The 22,122-nt window shown below is 40.6% G+C and overlaps 1 protein-coding gene across 1 annotated transcript in view; it reads left to right on the top strand.

The window, feature by feature from the left end:
* Positions 1 to 13,379: 13,379 nt before the first annotated feature.
* The window catches only part of GDA (guanine deaminase), a 28,160-nt gene continuing 19,417 nt past the window's right edge, over positions 13,380 to 22,122 (top strand). Inside the window, exons 1-3 of the mRNA XM_040091120.2 lie at positions 13,380 to 13,566; positions 18,640 to 18,728; positions 20,441 to 20,612. Of these exons, the coding sequence (XP_039947054.1) occupies positions 13,444 to 13,566; positions 18,640 to 18,728; positions 20,441 to 20,612 (384 nt within the window). The 5' untranslated portion in view covers positions 13,380 to 13,443. The remainder of the gene's footprint in view (positions 13,567 to 18,639; positions 18,729 to 20,440; positions 20,613 to 22,122) is intronic.

Here is a 22,122-nt window from a genome sequence, read left to right as displayed (position 1 = left end):
TGTCCAGACATCCATTCCTCTCTCACTTGATAGCTCTTCCCCTAGACAGAGAAACTGTGGTAGATGTCTTGTGCGTTTTTCTGCAGCTCTGTGTGGAGGACTAAGAAAAAAGAGCCTATTTGATTTACACAAATTAACTGCCTTTTACAAAGGCTTAGGTGTGGGGTTCTCCTCCCCCCTTCTCCCCCCCTCCCCCCCCTTCTCTCCCCCCCCCCCCCCCCGCCCCTCTTTGTATCAAATAGAAAAAAAAAAAAAAAAAACAAATTACAGTGTTTTAACACGGGAAGTGTGTGAATGAATGTGACTTACCAGGGACCAAGATTCTCAAAGCAGACAATCCACTTTGCCTGCTCTGCCTTTCTGTCATAGTGTACTATTTAAAGCATCATACTTGCATATCAAAAGATCCTGTGAGTCACGACAGAACTTTTGAATCACAAAAAGTCTTGCTTGTGCCACGGATGAAAAAATGTGAATGCTAGCAGGCAGCAGATAATTGCATACTTGTGTGTATGAGAGTAGATGTCTGGAGCAGAATTTCTGCTTTCCCAGGAAGCATCCTGCTACTTGATTGTTGCAAGGGTCATGGGGTGGACCTGTAAATATTTATAATACCTGGTTTAAATACAGAGGGCATGTCCTACGTTTTCCAATTCTTGAAGGGATGTAAGAAACCAATTAAGAGACTGATGACATATTCTGCTTCTGCACATAGACTATTTGGGTTAGGAAAGCTCAGGCCTGAAAAAGGGGGGATGAAAAAAAAGACAGCTTCCTCGTAGTGAAGGGAGACTCTGGAGATCAGAGGGCTGAGTGAAGATGAGTGCCAGGAGATGCCCAGCATTCTCAGCCAGCAACACACAAGTGAGATAACTGCCAGAGGTGACAGAGCAGGAGCCCACTGACATTCTGCCCAACAACACTGGGTCAGCAGTGATCTCCCTGCTGCAGACTGAGGGGGATAATTGGGAGCCTAATGCTGGGGGAAGTGAGAGTGTGAGTCCCCATATCCTTGATGAGCTGACATTCAATATGTCTCATCTGGGAAACCTTGACAAGTTGCTTCATATTTTTAATTTAATGATTTTTAAAGATTTTCAGAGTAAAAATTTACTAATGTGTGCCAGCTGATGCACACAGATGCTTTGGAGTAGAGATATGACTACTCTTTCCCACAAGCATTGAAAGAAATGATGAAAGGAGAAAAAAAAAAACAAAACACAACAACCAAAACACACGAGAAATATTTACCTCAATGATTTTGAGTGCTTTTTTCTCTTAAATTAATTTTTTCTGCTATAGTGGAGTGGTAAAATTCTAAAAAGCAATACTGAAAATTTTAAAAACCCTTCACACTGAATCTGTTTTATCAGAAATAACACAAGATGGGGTACCATACACAGTCTTTTGTTGATCATCCCACTAACTCATATGAGAATGACAGACCTCTATCCATGTGGAAGTATATTATGGTATCTCCACTAGAATTGTGAAGATACTGATGCTGTGGTCTGAATTCTTATTACCAGCCATTTGGAAAAAAAACAAAAAACAAAAAAAACAAATTGTCATTGGTACACTCTTCAAAAGATACAGATAGGAAGAGTAACAAATAATACAATCCACTTTTGTGATCTAGACATCTTGACTGCTCTGCCTGAAGGAAATTGTGCTTATGTAGACAGAAACAAATATAAGGTGTATGCTAATGAGTGACTAATTTATATTACATTTATTTTGCAGGTAACTGAGATGTAGGATTGACTGTGATCTATAAGGCAATATGAATTGTCAGTGCAATAGTACAAGCAAAATGGCAAACATGCTGGTTTTAGCTGCATAAATAGGGACATTACATAACCTCTGCATTTGGCTTTACCGTGATTGTTTCTAGCATATGGCATTCAGTTCTCAATGTCCATGACAGACACTGAAATCAGACAGAATCAGAAAGAGACATAAGGAACATTTAAGCTGGGAAAATAGACTGAATCTTGAAGGACAAAAAAATACATTTAACTTGTCAAGTAGAGAGTGAAGGGGTATGCTTGATACCAGTGAAAGCGCAACTTTCATAAAGGGTTGTCCCACTCTACATAAAAATATTTTTTGCCTGGGAGTTCAATGTGAACAAAGTCAACTCATAAACAAAGTTGTTTGTTTGTTTGTTTGTTTGTTTTTTGTTTTGTTTTGGTTTTTTTTTCTGGGAAAAGTAGTTATCAATGAAAATAGTTCAGCACATCTTATTGAAAATGATAATGAATTCTCTACTACCGGCAAATTATTAGTCAAGATCTTCTTAGAGATATTTGAATAAATGCACACAACCTCAGGTGCTGCCACTGGCTCATAATTACATAGATTATCAGACTATAGGACCACAGTTGTGGTCCTATAGTATAGGTCCTCTTGTATAAACAAGAGACAGTTGTCTCTTGTTTACACAAAATTTAGCTACATATATGAATGAAGAGAACAGCCGTGGAACACATCACAGTTTAACAGCCTTGAATTTAGTGTCTCAGCTTAAAACTTGCATGGAAAGGACATCTCTTCATGTCACTAATGTGAAAAACTGAGAAGCACATTTAAAAATATTGGAAAATTTCCTGGATGCTTTAAGGAAAGATGAAGAAAACTTTGTGTAAACCATAACAATCCTTGAATACTGCAAGGAAACAAAACATGTCTGAGAACATATTTGAATGTGATAGTATTCATCCATTCACTTAGGCTGAGGCCAGCTACATGAAGTTCAACAAGGCCAGGTGATGGGTCCTGTTTCTGGGTCAGAACAGTCCCCTGCGCTGCTGTAAGCTGGGGCAGAACGGCTGGAAAACTGATGGCAGGAAAGGACGTGGGGATGTTGTTTGACAGCGGCTGAACATGAGTCAGTGTGTGCCCAGTGGCCAGAAAGGCAGTACCATGCTGGTCTGAATCAGCAATAGTGTGGCCAGCAGGACCAGTGCAGCCATTGTCCCCTTGTACTTGGAACTGGTGAGGCCACACCCCAAGTCCAGTGTCCAGTTCTAGGCTCCTCACTACAAGAAAGACACTGAGGTGATGGAGCTTGTCCAGAGAAGGTCAGTGGAGCTGGGAAAGGGTCTGAAGCACAAGTTTGATGAGGGGTGACTGAGGGAGCTGTGGGTGTGTAGTCTGGAATGGCTCAGGGAAGACCTTCTCACTCCCTACAACTGCCTGAATGGGGCATGTAACAATGTGAGTCTGGGTTCTTCTCCCAGGCTACCAGCAATAAGAGGACAGAGACTCAAGCTGCACCATGGGAGGTTCAGGCTGAACATCAGGAAGAATTTAAACATTGGTACAGTCTACCCAGGTAGATGGTGGGGTCGCCATCCCTGGAGGTATTCAAGCAACAACTGGATGTGGCACGCAGTTGCCACATGAGCAGGCGATGAGCAGTCAAAGGCTGGACTCAATGCTCTTAGAAGTATTTTCCAGTGTAAAAGATTCTGCGTGTGCTGTGCAGGAGAAAGACTACAGCATAAAGAGGAGTCACACAAAAAGAGAACTGAAAAAGTACTGTTAGTTACCATCTAGTCAATAAATTGATGTAAGGAAGTAACGAATGCCAAGCATGATGAAACAATGCTCTTGGACAACTCTTGGCTAAAAAGAACAAGTGATCCAATGCTTCTCATCTCTCTTCATGGCCTCTGCAACATTTCTTTGTGTCTTGGTATTCTGCTTTGTGGCAGTATGTCTATGTTTGTGTTCATAATGCTTCAGTCAGAAAAGTTTGTGCAGACCTTTTGCAGATGCATTTCCAGCAGAACAATCTTGTCTTGGCATTGCCTTTGGGAGCAGCACTGTGACAATTTTGCGCAGTCTGTTGGGATTCTCTTCTGGAGGTGTCAACAAGAGCATGGGTATGTGACTCAATATGTGTCCCTCATGTCAACTTGAGATTCAAGAAGAAATGCACACTATAAAATTCTGGAAACTCTTATTACTTTTGGAAAAACAAACAAAAAAGATGGGTATCTTCAGAAGAAGGAAGATACTTAGAATCACAGAATTATATAGGGTTTTTTTGGCATTTAAACTCTTCTAGACAAAACCTTCTATCACAGGCAGGGGCACCCTCCACTAGTTCGGATTACTCAAAACCCCATCCAACCTGGTCTCAAATACCTCCAGAGATGGAGCATCCACAGCCTTTCTTGGAATCTGTTCCAGTGTCTCACCACCACTACAGTACAAAATTTCTTTTTTATGACAATCTCAATTACCAGTCTTTCAAATTTAAATTGCCATTCCTACTAAAGGCCTGGGTAAAACTCTTATAAGAAATAATTATGTAAGATCTATGTAAGAAAAATATTAGTTGAAAAACCACAATAAATTCTGCTGGAGTCTTTTCTTCCCTAGGTTAAACAGTCTCAACTCTGTCTTCACAGGAGAGGTGCTTCAGGCTTCTCATCACCTTCATCGTCTTCCTTTAACAATCCTTGTCTTTTCTGTGCTGGGAACCCAAGTGCTGGATGCGGTACTGCAGGTGGGGTCTCACCAGAGCAGAGCAAAGGGACAGAATGCTCTCACTCACCCTGCTGACCAAATTGTTTTTTGTGCAACCCAGCATATAATTGGTTTTCAAGGCTGAAAAGGCATGCAGCAGATTAATATCTAACTTTTCATCTTCCAGTATGCCCAGTATGCCCAAGTCATGCAGGGCTGGTCCCAGTTCACAGCCTCTACTGATGCTGGTAACCATATCAATTGGATATGGTTGAACTTCATGAGGTTCACATCGTTTCAGTCCTCAAGTCTGTCAAGGTCCCTCTGGATGACATCCTGTCCCTTCAGCACACCAGCTGCACCACTCACCTTAGTGTTATCTGCAAGCTTGCTGAGAATGCGCTCAATCCACTGTTTCTCTCATTAAAACACACGTGACCTTACTAGTGCCCATACAGATCCCTAAGGGGCACCACTTGATAGTGATCTCCCTTGGATACGGAGGCATTCATAGCAACTCCTTGGATACAGTTGTCCAGCCAGTTTCTTATCCATCTAGTAGTCCATCAATGAAGTACATCTCTCTAACTTATCGATAAGGATGTTGTGAGAGAAAATACCCTCAATGGCTTAAGGTTCCCACCTGTCCTGGGGTGACTGTGTATCCCCAATTGTCTGTTGGGTGCAGGGGGGAGGGCAAGCGCCGTTTGTTTTTCCCCAGGAAAACCCTGCTCATCGGAGTGACCTTAAAGCGGGGGAGCTGGAACACGGCAAGACGAAAGAAGCTCTGTTGTTTTTTCCCCGGCAGTTAGTTAGTTTAGTGCTAGCGTAGTTAGACGCTGTAGAATAGCTGGAGCTTTTTGCCTTTTTTTTTTCTTTTTCTTTTTCTGTCCTTTTTTCCTTCCCTTTTGCTTTTTTTGCCCTCTCCTTGGAACTGTTCCAACCTCTCCGGACTAAGGACCTGGGGAAGCACCAGGGGCCTCCACAGGGGACCCACCCCACCAAGATCAGCCCTGCACATCTCCTTTTCTCCCAGCGTCAGCGGAGACGGAGCGGTGGAGCACAGTGACGACCCTCAAGAGGAGACTTTCTCTTTTCAAGTTTGTTATCCCTCCATAAGCGGCACGAAGCTCTTGTCATCGGGTATTGTGCTGGGAGTGCTTTGCCTGTTTAATAGACAGGTTTTTTCCACTTCTCTCTGAGGAAGCCTTTTCCTGAACCAGTTGGAGGAGGGGAGGGGGGCCCTGTGGGAGGGTTTCTCCCAAAATCTGCCTGAAACCACCACACCACCTTACCTATTGCCATGAATCACTATGTTGGTCTGCTGGAGGTTAGGAAGGCCCTTCAGAGGGCCCTGGACAGGCTGAGACCAGCAGCAGGAAGTCCAACAAAGCCAAGTGCCAGATCTTACACTTTCATCTCAAAAATCCTATGCAGTCCTACAGGCTGAGCACAAGGGTGGCTGGAAAGTGGCCCAGGGAGAATCCCCTGGGGGTGCTGTTCCAGAGCCAGCTGAGCAGGAGCCAGAGTGTGCCCAGGTGGCCAAGAAGGCCAAGGGCCTGGTGTGTATCAGTGTGGTGGCGAACAGGACTAGGGAAGTGATTTCCTCCTGTACTTGATACTGATGAGGCTACATCTTGAATCTCGTATTCAGTTCTGAGCCACCCAATTAAGGAAGGACTTTGAGGTGTTGGAACAGGTCCAGAAAAGGGCAATGAAATTGGTGAAGGTTATGGAGCACAAGTCCTATGAGGAACGGTCAAGGGAGCTGGCAGTGTGTTTAGTCTGGATGAAAGGAGTCTGAGCCAAGACCTGATCATTCTCCACAACTACTGAGAAGGAGGTTGCAGCAGGATGGGGGTCAGCCTTTTCTCCCAAGCAACCAGCAACAGGACAAGAAGACACAGTCTTAAACTGCGCCAGGGAAGGTTTAGATTGGACATTAGGAAGAATTTCTTCACAGAAAGGGTGACTGGGCAATGGAATGAATGACCCAGGGAGGTGATGGAGTCACCATTCCTGGAGGTGTTTAAGGAAGGAGTAGGGGTGGCACTCAATGCCATCGTCTGTTTGACATGGTACTATTTGGTCACAGGTTGGACTCTGATCCCAAAGATCTTTTCCAATGGCTTAGGTCCTGTTACTCTAGCTAAGATAGAAGTAGCTTGTAAGTTCCCAAAAAAAAAAATTACAAGAATGAACACAACTACCCAGTCTTAGAGAGAAAAATAAGTTTGTACCTACAAAAAAATGAATCTGTCCCATGAGAATCAGTGAAGAAAATATGTAAACACATCTAGAGAGAGAAAATTTGATAGACATATAAAATAGCCCTTACCAATCAATGAACTGAGTTTCACTCTATTGATGATCAATTAGATTTAACACAGTGCCTTCTGGTATTTCCTATAAATTTGTGAATTAAGGGGGGGGGGTGGGGGCGGGGAGGGGGGAATTCTGCATGGGAAAACTGATTCTCATCTGCTTACTTTTTACAGCAGTAACCGATTCTGTGCATCTGTAATAGAAGCTGGATTTGATACTCTCTGCTGTGGCTCTAAAATTGCATACCCAAGTTGTGTTTACCAGCAAATGATTTGATGCTAGGTGATGATCATCAAATGCCACGTGTCCATACCTAATGGTTCTATACCTAATACCACATGCCTTATACATCCATGTCTACACCTAATACCTGATTCCTACATGAGTAAGTTTACAGATTACATGTGAAACCAGATTTCTGTAGAAACATCCCAGATTACCTAGTCTATACTAAGAGAAAACTGTGCAACTATAAAACGAAAACGAAAACTGCTGGGGGACCTTGCAAACCTGGGGGACCTTGATATCAGAAGGAGAATTTTTTTGTGGTTTCCCACATGTAGTCATCATTAGTTCCCTTCAATGAAGAGGAAAATCATGACAAGCACACAAACAGTTCTCACCAACAGACACTGCATTACTTGAAATGCAGATACAAGACAAATCTACATTCAAAAAAACCAAACAGAGCTTGGAAATAGAATTTGTATGTGCAGCTCCATCTGCTCAAACTGTCAACACAAACACATTTATTTGGTTTCTAGATGACACAAACTTGCACCACCTTCAGCTTATATGATTGAGTGCTGAAGAGTCATCAAGACATAAAAAACAGTGGTATTATGAGAAAGAATTACACTATCAAAAATCCTCTGAAAAACTAAGCAAAATGTAGGTGAAAACAAGGACTGAGGAAATGAATACAGAGAAGATTAAGGTATATACACCATGTTTTTTCATGTCCACATGGTCTCTACAGAGAGTACTGACCAGTAGCCATAATGCTTCTAACTGGGAGAACATGAAGCCCTGTTCGGAAAGGGTGAGGCTGGGAAGTGTTAGTGAAAGAATGATTATTATTATCAGCTTTTAAGTGATGAAAACTCTACTTTTCCCCATTTGTCACATGTATATTTCTTTTGGGGAAGTAAGGGGGCTTTTACCAACTTTTCAGATTGAACTTGGATGAATATGTACATCTACAAAATGTTGCTTCTTTTCTCTCTTATTTCCTCCTTCATTCCATTCTCTCACCTTCTTTAAGAAGAACTATTGGGAAGTTCAAAATATTGTATACCCCAAAGTAGAGACTACCACTTTTATAATGGCTTCAAAATCCTGTTTTGGATGCAAAGCAGGAAGTTTCTGTCAAGAAGTCATAGAAATAAATTCCTTTTTAATTCCAGAACTGGTAATCCATGAAACTATGTACCTGTGAATAAGTAAATTTGTTAATTCAGTGTAAATAAATTACTATTACAAAGGGAATTCAGTAAGTGTTTGGTTATTTTTAACAGTTTATATATTTATGTTTTACTATCTTCTGGAATGAAATGAATGTTGAAATAACAGTACTATGATATTATTTTTATATTTCTAATAGGCTTTCTCAACCGAATCACAAAGCTTCTCATGATGATTTTGCTACTTTACTGAACACGGGCACACTTGAAGAGATCCTTCAAACAGCTTAGAAATGCAACTGCTGGTCAATACATTGCAATTATTAAGAGATTTTACAGGAGTAGGTTTGGATGCACAGACTATTAATTACATCTGTGAATTAGATTATTTATCATGGTTCAGAGTTCACAAATTGCTCAAAAAGAAAATTTATTCCAGCATCAGTGGAATTTGCTCTTTGGTAAAGCAGGAAAAGTGTTCGTGTGTGGACAGCAATATAGCAGAAAAAAATTGTACCTTCCCACTTCATTACCACAAATTATTTGTGACTACATGTCCAAAGTGTTTTATCTTCTGTTAGCAATACAACGTTAAATCAATCATCATCATCACTGGTAGTATGTTGGAGATTGTTTGATTTTTTTAGTTTTAAGCATGAAAATGGGGCTAATAACACAGTCTCTGTTGAACAATTACCTACAGTATTATATGATATTGCCATGACTAGAGATGAGCCCATCCCATTCTATGATGCGTGTTGGCTTCACCATACAGTGCAATTCCACTGATAAAGTTTATCAGTGAAAGTTCTCAGGGAATAACAGCAAGTTATGTCCATATTTTTTCCCATAAACCTCTCTAAACAGCAGCAGACACCCAAATTCTATTGTATTCTCTTTTAACATGAGCAGAGGTAAAGTCCAAAAGCACATTGATTTATCCTTTGTGTCTTGTGGAAAATACAAATTTGTAAACAACATCTTTTGACGTACTTCACCCATTCATGATTGTACTTCTAGTGAGAGAAATCACTTCTAGTGACTAATATTTGGGTAGTATTTCCTGTCTCTTCTTAAGAAATTTTCTAGGTTACGTAATATGATTCCTGTTATGAACAAGTCTTGGCAGTAAAACAGCAAAACTTCATGAGTGTAAGAACTAACACCAGCCAATCTGTGCTTCAGTTAATAACAAATCTGTGAGAAAGCAGAATGTACCATTTCTAAGTTCTAATAGTGGGATATTTTATGACAGTACTATGCCAGTACTGGCCTCTTTAGGAGATAGGAACCGGCAGAAGGTAACTCCAACATCCCTAGGCAGTGTCTGAGCCTTGCCTTCCCAAGCCTGTGTTAACTTGGGTATCAAAGGCTGAAGGTTCTAGCTGGGATCTGTAGAGTGAATACTCTTGGTAATAAATGACAAAGAGGTTGTGTTTATGGTAATTTCTTTGTATTCTTGCTGAGTATGGTAATTTTAGATTCAGTTGGAAAAGTTAAGAAAGGTAATATATTCTAATTATATAAATTTTGTTGGGAAAATGAGGTGTATGAAATAGCCTGTGCTGGATTAAAACCTAGTTCCCAACTTAATGTTTCACTTCAGAATAAGTATTTATAATAATGTTTCACTTTTTTTTTTTTTTTTTTAAATATCCCAAGGATTGTGTAGCTGCATAATCAGCTCATCCTTATACAAGAATGAAAATTATTGGCAGATAAATCAACTGTATTTTTTTTTTTTTTCCCCTCTCCACTTACCTAGTTGCTATGTTACAAATTACGGACAAGGTTCATTTTGATCATAAATGCCATAATAACATTCATTGCCAGATCAGAGTAACAATTCTCATATCCTAGCACTCAGGCTGCACATGCACTGACCTCAACAGGCTCATGACAGAGGTGTTTCCTGTTGGTGGCAAATACCCTATCAACTACTTTTTGAAAGCAGTGGATAGAAATAGGTTCCTTTTCCTTAAATTTTTCAGAGGTTGCCGGATCAGCTTAGATGCTCTGAGACTTTGGATCAAGCAATTGAATTTTTCCTTGGCACAATGTGACAAGTGAAGAAGAGATCAGAAAGTGAAAGTGTTAAGGAAAATAAAGGCACTCATTCTCTTAAAATCTGTCCTTGTGCTCCTAGATATGCAGGAGTATGTATTTCTAATCTACTAATCCTGAGTATGTCTGGCTTCAGGTCTCCCTTAAAGACTCATTTATATAATTGCCTAGAAGAATATTTTAGAAGACCTAGAGAGTCTGATAAGCTTCTGAATAATGAGACAGACATTTTTTAAAACAGTATTAGAGCAAAGTACACACTATTAACTATTACGTGTATCAACACATATATGATAATATTAAATGCTACTAAAAAACACCCATTGCATAAGTTATAAGAAACTAAATATCTCTCTCCAGACCATCAACTCTTTTGGGGAAGGAGAAAAAAAAATAAGAGAACTACTTTTTAACTTTAAAGTTAATTACCATGTAACAGTCACAAAGGAACATTACACTTCTAGTCCAGATGTTAAAGTGCCTAGCCCAGTTTATCCCAGAAAATTTAAACATACTTCAGTCTTAAAATATTTTGGAACAATGACTCAGATTTTCATAGTTGGCAGTGTTCTCACCTTGACTCATGCAAGTATCTAGGGCATGCACATGTAACTGTTTGCAAACTAAAAAGCAAAAAATTCTGGGAGGAGGGAAGTGTGCTAACCATTCTTCCACCAGCAGTTTTCCACAGCTCCTATGCTTTCCCACATGACAGATGGAAAAAGCAACAAAAGCCCTCTTCTTGACAGTTCTTTTGACAAGGAAATTGTCAAACACTTCAGAGTGCTTGGAACACACTAAAGCTAAAAAATAAAAATAAAAATTATAATTTAAAAAAAATCACAAGCAGTGCTTGTTGTTGACATTTCTCTCTAAAAATGCTAATGAAAGGGACTGTCCATATTTTTGGTTTTCTCCACTTGCATAAATGCTGTCTCGATTACATCTCACTCCAATCACTGCGTTTCTTTTTGTAAGGAAGCTGAAGGCAGTCCCTGAGATTTTTAATGGGAAACCAGGGTTGAAGCAGTCAGAGATTCTCAGGAGCAGCCCACTTCCCCAGCAGACACAACCAAAAATTTCCTAAGGAACACTGAGCTCTGCTGAATATTATTTTGAACAGCAGTGTAAACGAGTTTGGTAGCAGCAACTCCCTTGGTTTACCTCTCCAGTGTGCTGCCCTGGGACAGCTGCGTGCTTCACTTAATGCAAATCAGGCTGTCACAGATTTTGGCACCAAATCTCGAGCTCTTGCTGACTGCTGCCACCAGGGCAAAGGCAACTCGTGTGGAGCAGCAGCTGTTGCTGGGAAAAGCTGTTTTCACTCCTCTCTTCACATGAGGAGCAAGTGAATTTACCGCTGCAGGGCTTGGTCCCTTTGTCCTATTTCTCATCTCCATCCACCTTATTTTTCAGTAGCAAAACTAGCCTTTCTCCCACTCTTTAACCTTCCTGCTACAAAAGACAATTTTCTTTTCCTGGAGTAACAGCTCAGAAAACAATTCATTTCAGCTGCAGTCCTGATAACCACAACAGCACAACCCTGAGAAACAACTTTGGAAGAGGGAGTTTTGCAAGTACTAATTGAGAAGCCTTTTGATGGTATTTTTAAAAGTTTATTACTCTGCTCTTCAAAGAAACAGAAAGTGTTATTGTGTTTTAAACAGATTGAACTGCATGAAAGATTTTTATGCTGGTTTCCTCTCCAAACTAGATCAATCTGCAAGACTTGTGATTTGTTTTGCATGCTGTTTTCTCATGTCAAACATGCTAGAAATACAATAAAAAAAAAATTTGCAATGTGTCTGAAATATCCAATTTTATGTCACTGTGAGTTTTCTTAAACTGCAAGACCTCTCACAAGAATTGCTAATATAAGTAAGTAAAAGTCACTTTCACATCTATTTTTTCTTTTGTTTAGACACTCTTTAATGCCCGACTAAGCTGACCTCAAAATCCGTGTAAGAACATCCCATGATATCAATAAATCACATAGCTTAATTCTCATAACATAACACATTCTCATGCAAAGAAGCTAAGACAGAGACTGGTGACTTGCCCCTAATAGATTAAAATTAAATTAATTCTGTGCTTTCCTGCTGTGTTTCTCATCCTCCCACCATTAGTCTGGGGAGTTTGTAGGGAAGATAATCTGCTCTGCATTTGTATAGTGTCAGCACAATGGGGAGTGCAAAGGTCTTTTAATGATAAACCATGTAATGGCAAACTTTGCAATGCAGCCTTGAGAGTGGTAGCAGTCAGTTGCCCTTGGTGCCAAGTTCATTTGTCACTAGACAAGTGGATGAATAAAGGTGACTTCAAATATGAATTCAGAGGACATTCATGGTGTTATCCTTGATGTGCATGATTATGCCTTTGTGAAGTCGTATTCCAACACTCTCAATAGTGATCCTCCTAGGATGTTTTCATTATGTACATTGACTTTAGGCTGTTGGAGCAGAATGTAATTTCTCACTTTTCTCCGAGTTCACAAAACTATTTTTTTTTCTGCCTTTCATTTTCCTGAGGTTGTTTTCTCTTTTTCTGTAGACCGCCTCCATTGAATGAGGCTGCCGCCTTCTGAAGGTTCTGGTACCTCAGGGGGCATCTGTTCTCTACTCCTACGCTCTTCTAATGTCCAATACGGAGGCCGAGGACTGATGAGACAGTCTGACATTTGAGGGTCTCAAAGGTCTTCTCCGACCTAAAAATCCTGTTGTAAAAAAAACTTCTGCAAGTGGTTACAACTCTCAGGTCGGTTGCAAAAATGAGTTGCCAGACACCCGTAAAACACTATCAGACACCTCGTCGAATCTCTCGCCTCTTCCCAGGGAGAAAGTGGGACCCCAAAACCCACCGGGCATCTCTCCTGTCGTTCGCGCCTCTCGCACACAAGTCTGGGATGGGGGCATCAGCGGCGGGGAGGCCGAGGGTTCGGGGGCACCCCGCGCACCGCCCGGGCACCTCCGCCCGCCACCCGCCCGGGAGAAGGCGAAGGGCGCTGCTCGGCCTCCCGCCCTCCTTGCGCCGAAACCACTCCCCGTAAAGAAAGTCACCAGGGGGTGGGGAAATGGTGACAGCTCCAGGAAGCCACCGGCGGCACCGGGAGACACCAGGGGGAGGCAGCCCGCGGGGTGGCAGCTCCCAGCCCGCGCCCGCCGAGTCCGCCGCCATGGGCTCCCCGCAGCGCCCGCCGCTCGCCCACGTCTTCAAGGGGACTTTCGTGCACTCCGGCGCCTCCGCCCCCATGGAGATCCTCCACGGACACCTTCTGGGGGTGGACGATAACGGGACAGTGAGTGGGGGGCTCGGGCGGGGTGTCGCGGAGGCCGGCGCGGAGGGGCAGGTGCCCGGCGGTGGCTGCGGGTGCGCCCGGCGAGGGCGGCGGTGCCCGAGCCCCGCTCCGCCGCGGGGTCCGCGCCCGGGGCTGCTGAGGGGCAGGGCCGGCTCCGCCGGTCGGTGGGGAGAAAGCGGAAAATTTTCGCACTCCTGTCTGTCGGGGCAGGCGCCGCGGAGAAGGGATTTCGCACCTGGGGGAGCTGGAGGTAACCGGGGTAGAACGTCTCCTCGGCACGAGTCTGCAGTTGGCGTAAATCTGCTTTTGAGGTGTGCTGAGTCTTCCCAGAACAACAGCGTGCCTAGACCAGGCATTCTATCAGATTCGCTGTTTTCTTTCAGTTTCACAAGCTGGTGGGGGTTTTTTTTGGTTTTTTTTTTTTTTTTTTTTTTTTTTTTTTTTTTTTTTTAAATCTCAGGGTAGCTAAACAGTGATGGTGAATACGGGCTGCGTACCCACAGCACAGCTTCTAAATGAGGATTTTTTGTCTTCTTATCACAACACCCCCCCGCCCCCCTCCCCCGCCGGCATATACCCATAAATAGTTAGAAAGATGGTGATGTTGGGCATTTCAGTAGTATGATCCAAGCTTAAAACAAGCACTGGACTTACCGATAATGCAGGAGAGAGTCTGGCAAGGCAACAATGTCATTCCCTGAACAATATCACACTTGAAACTCAGTTTCGTATTGCGGGTTTTGTAAGTAGACTGGTGATTTCTTGTAGACTCAATAACATACATGAGCACCCCATGTAAAATTTTAAAAAGTAATTTTCTTTCTTGTGGCTAAATAACAGGTTTCTGTGTGTCAGGCTTCATTAGCATTTGAAATCTGTGCAAAGCACATTTTGAACCCTAACAGTGTTTATTTTCTCTATTCTCTATTCGGGTCCACGCAGGCCTGTTTCAAGACAGACCTTTTATAGCTGTTGAGAAGTCTGGTGCAAGGTGTATTGAAGTCTGTGAGGAGCTGTATTCTGATGAACAGGAAGGGAGTGAAAACTTGCATAGTTATGTATTGCCTGGTGTTCACTAAAACAATAGCTTTGAATGAAAAATTGTTTGGCTGGTGTTATTCAGGTGGAGAAGATGGAAATTCATACTCCATCCCACTCTCTTTAATGTAAATTTCTGGGAAGGTGTATCTACACAACATCCATAGGAAATCAAGATTTTTTTAGTGATTTTCCCAGAAAAGAGGTACCTTAGTAAGATACACCTAGGGATCTGTGCTCTCGCCTACTCTCTCTCCTTCTCTTAGGGAACAAGGATTCACAGTATACTGTTCTCTTTGCATAAATTGGCAGAAGGTTTTTGTTTGTTTGTTTGTTTTTTAATCCATTGAAACACTATCTTCCTAAAATAAAATTCCCACCAGAACACGGTGACAGGCACTTTAATTTATTCTGTTTTTATTACAAATTCGTGACATTTTAATATTCCAGGAGCTTATAAAGTGAGTATCCCATATGCTCTCTTCTTTCCCTATTACTCATAATGTAGCTTCCTGCAGAACAACCACTGGAATCACAGAAGAGTCGGCTTTTCAAGACATAGTGGATAGAAAATGACTACCTCTATTATTCAAATTTACAACAAAACTGCTTCTATTTTCCTCCCAAAGATGTAAACTTAACTAAACAGGTATCCTTTTGCTTCATGTTGCTGACTCCATCATGGAAAAATTTTGTATGGTCTCTGTACACAAGAACTTGTACAAACAACTGGGTCCTATTTTGCGGTGTGAGTCCCTGTATGTCCTCCAAGAGATGTAAAATGTCATCTCTCTCTGTGTTACCCCAGAAGAAAAGGAAGTTTTATGAAGAAAAACATTGCTTTCAGGTATAAAACTCCAAATTATCATCAAGTTAGCAAAGTAAGGACCATGTTTAACTGAGTGGTTTGCAGAGCAGTGTAGTGTCTCCCTTGAGGAACAGCAAAGAGAAAGACCAGCGTCCCTCAGGGTAAAGAAATCATAGGTGCAAAATGTGAGTTGTTATTGAAATAATGGTGTAATTATCCTAGGTGAGTAGACTATTAAGTAGGTAGGAAAAAATATTAAGCTAAAAGCCCTTGTGGAAGTCACAAAAAGAGCAAGAATTATGGAATAAGGATTTTAAGCATAAAGTTTGATTTAAACCAGTTGGGATAGTGAGTGAACATGAATCAGCTGTACAAGGAGGGAGACACCAAGGTACCAAACATCTATCTGGAGTTCATTGCTTAGCCTTTCTCAGCAGGCTGGGCAGTTTCTTTAGCAGCTGGGTCTAGCAAGTGCTCTTGTCTCTCATTTAGCCTCACATTCCAGTTCTGGGAACTAGGCAAACAACAGGCATCATGTCTCTAATTGCAAAAGTAGTTTAACAACTGTGGGAACAGGGAGGGAAGAGAGCGTGTGGGAGGGGAAAGAGGGGTAGACCCCTTCTCATGTTCACCTATGAATGTCAAACCCAGAAACATAGTAAGACAGGCACTGCTGGATCCAAACCAACCACGTTCCTTCAGCCAGCATCATTCACTTACCATTCTCTTACTGTTCTCTTGTTAGCAAAATATTTGCACTGTGGTGCTTGAAGGCACTTAGGATTTGCTACCAGGGTTGATGCACAATTTATTTGACCAGCTATGCTTTAATGGTATCACTTGGTATATAAGAGGCCTGACCTAGTCACAAGTGTAGGGAGATCTTTACCCCTCATCTTTGGATGCTTTCGCCCCATTACATGAGAACTTACAGAAGTGTTTGGACAATGATGTTAGCAGCCAGTGATTCTGCTTTTTGTGATATGCCTTTCCCAAAGTGCCAGTTATTCTCCTTGGCTTTCTTCTTTAAAGCTGAAATCTCGTGTCCTTGCCTTGACTCTGTATTGTCTCTACTGTAGAATTTCTTCTTGCTTCTACAGTGTTGACGTGCAGAACTGATTTCAAGAACTGTGCATCCAATTGGTTACCTTTAATGCACTAGCAAATACTGGGGCAAATATCCAAGCATAGAATCCCAAAGAGCTTAGAGCTTTCAGCATTAGAAATGCATCCTAAAGCAATGGAGAACAACTCTCGGCTGACTAAAGAATTCCATTGGGAAATTTGTTTGAAAAAAAAGTAGATGTCTTGCTACTTTCCTGGTAGTCTAATTCAACCATAATAGACCAGGTGTCAGGTTTAGAATTGATTTAATGTATCCAGCTTCCTTGAAACACATTTTCTTAACTTTTCCATGATTTAAGTATTTATTTTTCTGCACCCTAAGAGTACATAGCAGCCACTGGTTTTCCATGGCAACGCCTGTTTCCAGAATTTGTCATCTGGTGTTTCATGTTTCTCTCCTCTCTCTTTTTCCCTCCCTCTTCACGCATCTCCCCCCACTCCCAGCTCTAACGTTGCTCATTCTGCATTTTGACTTCAGTATCTGAATGACATTTTTTTTATTGCTCATCAAATATTTCAGTAGGTCTATGTTCCAAGCCATCTGCAGTTAAACAGTTAATTAAGTTAGATGTATTCCTCTTTGCATGGAGGACAATACTGCTTCTTGTGAACTATTAACGGAATACTATAATCTTGCAATTTTTCTAGTTTGGGTTTATTTAGATGACATTATTTAAATATTTTTTCTGACTGAAAATGTAAAACATCTGCCCTTTAGACAATATAAATCATATCAGCCATGATTAATTTAAAAGACTAGGCAGCCAATAACTTACTGTCTGAAATTTAGCAGCCGTTACAGTTTAGCAGCTTTGTTTATTTTTGTCCGTGGACAAAACAGAGAATGGTAAATTTCTATGAAAGATAAACATACACATAAAAAATGACATGCAAATAACTGCTAAACAATGCTTTTTTAGTCCTTTACAAGTACTAAGTCTTGCTTTTTTTAAAATGTGGGAGTTTTTTGTTGTTGTTGTTGTTGTTGTTTTTAACTGTTGCTCTAGAATCTGCTGTCATGAGGTGATACAGGCCCTCAGTGCGGGCACCATTGCAGGAGCAGAAGGATACTGATAGCAAAAAGAGTATTCCCGTGAAGTCAGGGGAATGAGCTCTTGCACTGAGGGAGTTAGATGAACATGAATTGGTTTCTGACAGAAGCTGAGATTAGAGGCAAGAATCTGTAAGCTTAGATGGGCAGTCTTTGGCCAGTGGAGACTTCCAAGTCCCCTAAATTGTCAAGTCTTCAGGGAACTCGGATCCCACTTCAAGCCTGTAATGGGCATTGCAATTCCTAGACTCCACAATCTCTGTTGTGGAGACACCTGGGGAGGTATCATGCCTGTTAGTGAGAATCAATGAGTTGAAAATTCAGCTGCTGAGAGTCATGTTGTAGATTAAAGCACCATAGAATTTAAAAATAAATTGGAAATGTGCTAAAATTCTGACCAGGCAACAGCAACTCATTATCAGTAGAATCTATGTTCTCTAGGAGTCAAATGGGGTTGAATTTGGCTCCAGATTGTAGGGTTTTATTTTGAAATAAACAAAGATCTCAGTGTCCTTTTAGTCCATTCCATAAAATGAAAATATTATCCACATTTTTCCCCTCAATTTCTTTCCTCATCCTAGGCACTGAAAAAAGTTTAGAAAGCCCAACACAAGCAGAAAATTAGAAAATGCTTAGCTTGATGTCAGTCAGTCATAGGCAAAGTAGGTGATTTGACCCTCTGGTTGTGAATACCGTACCTGCATTCCTGTAAGGCTGTTGTACACCTCCTCAGCAAGTGAGTGTACTGCTAGCATGATGTTACATTATGGGACGCTAAGGTCTGTGCTGTTCTGCCTGTGTATTACCAGAGAAGGAATTTATTGTTTTTATTACAAGGTATAAGATGGGTGCGGTTATTCGCTGGATTATGAGAAGCTGTTTCAAAATCATGCTTGATAGTCAGGAAGAGCAAGTGTCTCAATGCAAACCTAACACCTCTGTAGTAAGTGTTTAAAATTGGTCTTAAAATTTAACCTATTTTTGCCTTCACAAAATTCCACAAACGTGGAATGCACGTTTAAAGTACTTAACCATGTTTTCTTTTTTTTAGATTGTGTTTGTGGAACAAGCTGATCAACTAGAGCAACTGGCTAAGACGTGGGGGTTCAAAACATCTGACATAAGACAACTGAGTAAACAGTATGTGTTTCATTAAGATTAACTTTAGCAACTGCAGTTTGTTCTTTGATTGAGGTAAAGTGAGTCTTTGGAATACATTTTGACAGGGAGCACTTCAAATCCATATGGTGCCCATAAATTTAATGGGCAAAATTCCATTTCAGAACAGTGAGACCTCATTACCCAAAGGTGCCTGTGGTCTGGATGCGACTTGGAGGATAGACAGTCCATGTTCTCTTTGCATTCCTTGGTTTAGGATTGCAGACGTGGCCGAATTGTGCTGGCTGATATATAGTGCGCATAACAAAATGTCAAATTTAATTTTCAGGTATAATCACTTCTATGTTCCCAGAAGTAAGCACCACTCTTTCTTAAGATCACAATTTATATCCATTTTGTTAGCAATGGGGTGTGCCTAACATAAAAATCTAGATGTAGTAAAAGTAGGTAACACTGACACTTCAGATATGAAACTAATTTGCTTGGACAAATTCATAATAAAAATTAATACAATTAGAAGATTTAAATGTTCTAAACACAGAGCTTTTGATTTCTCACTATACTGCAGCTGAGACATTTCTTTTTTCTTCATCCAGTGAAATCTCCCAACTTTATGGTGAAATGGAAAAGTTTTGGACTGTATCTAATACTCTTTGCATGTAGTAGCACTGTAAATGACTTATGGCTTAGAATTGAGAGCTGCAGCATCTCTCTAGTAATTGATTGTTAAAAAAAAAAAATTACACTCTGCTGAAAAGCTAATCATACAGTATATATGAGTAATCAGATATTTTCTTCACTTGAAATAGCCTAAGGAAAATGGAAGGTGCTGAAAATATGGATCAGATTGAGAAAGACTTTTCATCACTTATAGCCTGCAAGAAAACAGAAAGAAAAGGAGCTAAAAAGAGACAAAATTTAATTCATTCAGTAGTCAGGGATAAGGAGAGAGAGGTGAGAAAAATGTCGTGCAGTAAGAAGTTTCAGCACAAAATAAAATAGCCATAGCAACTTCCTAGTAATGTCGATATATTCATCCCTGTTATTGCATGAACATTACATGACAACATACAGTTTTGCAGTTACTTTGTAAATATGCCTTTCCTATCAAGATATGGAGCAGAACGTTTTTCACCAATGTCTGTGTCTGCATTTTTAGACAATGTGTCTGCTCTTCCATTAAGCCTGGAAATTCATTGATTTTATATATCTATATAGACATGTAAATAATATAGAGGAAAACTGGCATATAGAAAGTCACATTTTGTAAATACAATGGTCTGGAAGCTAGAGGTGTTCCATCTATATCCATACTAGGAAACAAGACTGTTTTTAGGTACAAATCTCTTTTTCAGGTGGATTCTACAGTGGAGTAATTCTAGCTATTGTGAAGTCAGTTCCCCTTTGTTTGTTGGCATTTAAAGTGGATCAATATTAGAGATAATTAGATTAATCATGCTCTTACACTGTTTTTCTCACAGTTAGATATATGCATTTTGCTGTGTAAATGATACTACTCAATTGCTTCATACCAAAAGATGGGTATGAGTAGAGGTACAGCCAGAGTTATTAGGCTGATGCTGGAAGAGACAGGTTAATCTGTACTTGCCATTTATTCTGGTGGATTTTACTCAAGTATACTCTTTAAAATGAAGCTAACTACTGTGGAGAATTTTGAGGCATTTTTAAATGTAGTATTTTTGAATTATTACAATTTTATGTTCTTTCCTTAGTGAATTCTTCATGCCAGGATTGGTTGATACACATATTCACGCCCCTCAGTATTCATTTACTGGTACAAGAGTAGACCTGCCTCTTTTGCAGTGGTTGACTTCCTACACGTTCCCAACAGAAGCCAAATACCAGGACACTGGTTTTGCAGAAGAAGTGTACACCAGAGTTGTTGTAAGTTCCTACATTTACCTACTTGACATTTACCTACTTGACAACATTCATTTTATATAGGTATGTTTTCAGAAGGTCAGCAGAAATAGTAGAGAATGTTTAAGTGTCATGGAAACCAGATAAAACCAAGATAGCCACTGTTGTAATTGCTAGCCAAAATTGTCTTTTACTAGTTCCAGTCTTGTTCTGTTGCTGTTGGCAATAGCGTTCATTTAATCACAAGGTTAAGAATGAACTGTTTGTCACATTTTCTGAATACAATGACCAACATTTAATCTACGCTCAGAATTATTACAGCCAGCAGGTGCTGACAACAATGCAGCAGTAAACAAGCACAGTAAAAAAAATTCAGGGGATGTTTCCTTTTCTGCACAAAAATCCTCTATTATGAACATGCCATCTGCAAAAACCACATGAAAGAGAAGATACTTTTCAAGATGTCAAATCTGGGGTGTTCTAGAGTAGTAAAGGAAGACATTGCTGCTGCTAAGGTCCTTACAGTGGGATTGTCTTTCACTGCGGGGGCCTTAGATTAAGTATCTCAGTGGAATTGTGGGACAAAGGAAGGCTGTGTTTGAGCTAGACTGGTTCTGAGCTTTATAAAGTATTTAAGATCCACTGGATAGACAACAAGCAGCTAGGTCATATTGCAGAGTACTTGTTCTGTCCTATAACTGAAATTTATCCTTTAATATGGGGACTGAAGCATCTTCAGCAGATTACATTATCTGGCCAGCATGATTTGCCTTGCCTTTTTTTTTTTTTTTTTCCTTTTTTCTTTTTTTTTTTTCTTTTTTTTTTCTTTTTCCCCTCTATTACTGTGACAATATCTGTTGTAAACATGATAACATAACAATTCTGAAATAAATAGTTATGCTGTTCCTTGCCACACAAATTTAAAAGGAATTGCTTTCTGCCATCTGCCATGATAAAAAAACATGTAGAAGCATCTTGGTCACAAGCTCTTGTGACGAGCACATATGCCTTCAACTGCTCAAAGCATAGAGGTGTCCTCACCTTTGGGCTGTGGGCCCAACACACTGTTATGCAGCACAGGTTGAGTGATCCCAGCACATCAAGAGACCTCACCCTGCAAGGTGTGTCACAATATGATCTGGAAAAGAGCTGCCAGAGGGAGGTGGAAAAGTCAGTTGTGGGAGCCTGAACACCACAGTCAGGCTCTCCCTAATCAAACAGAACAGGGTCAGGAAAATGTCTTCATGCACAGAAGATACAGAATACCAGTCACTCTGCAGTGTTTGATGAGGCCAACAATAACCTTCACCTGTTGGAAACAGGACTAAACTTTCATGGAGCAGATCTTTTTTCATAAATACCATTGGGCTTTTGAAGCTGTAATTTAAACATAGTTGATTTTTTCAAATCAAAATCCTGTTTCCAGCAAACACTTTCTATACTCAGCATAAGAAACAATTTAGGTGAAATTTTACTGCTTTTAGCTGGAACCTTCTCTTTGTGCTGATGATTTGGAAACAGAATGTTTTTAGAC

This window comes from Hirundo rustica, chromosome Z (genome assembly GCF_015227805.2).
Source record: "Hirundo rustica isolate bHirRus1 chromosome Z, bHirRus1.pri.v3, whole genome shotgun sequence".
NCBI lineage: Eukaryota > Metazoa > Chordata > Aves > Passeriformes > Hirundinidae > Hirundo > Hirundo rustica.
Note: the sequence above shows the minus strand (reverse complement) of the source record. Positions and strands in the feature narration are given on the sequence as shown.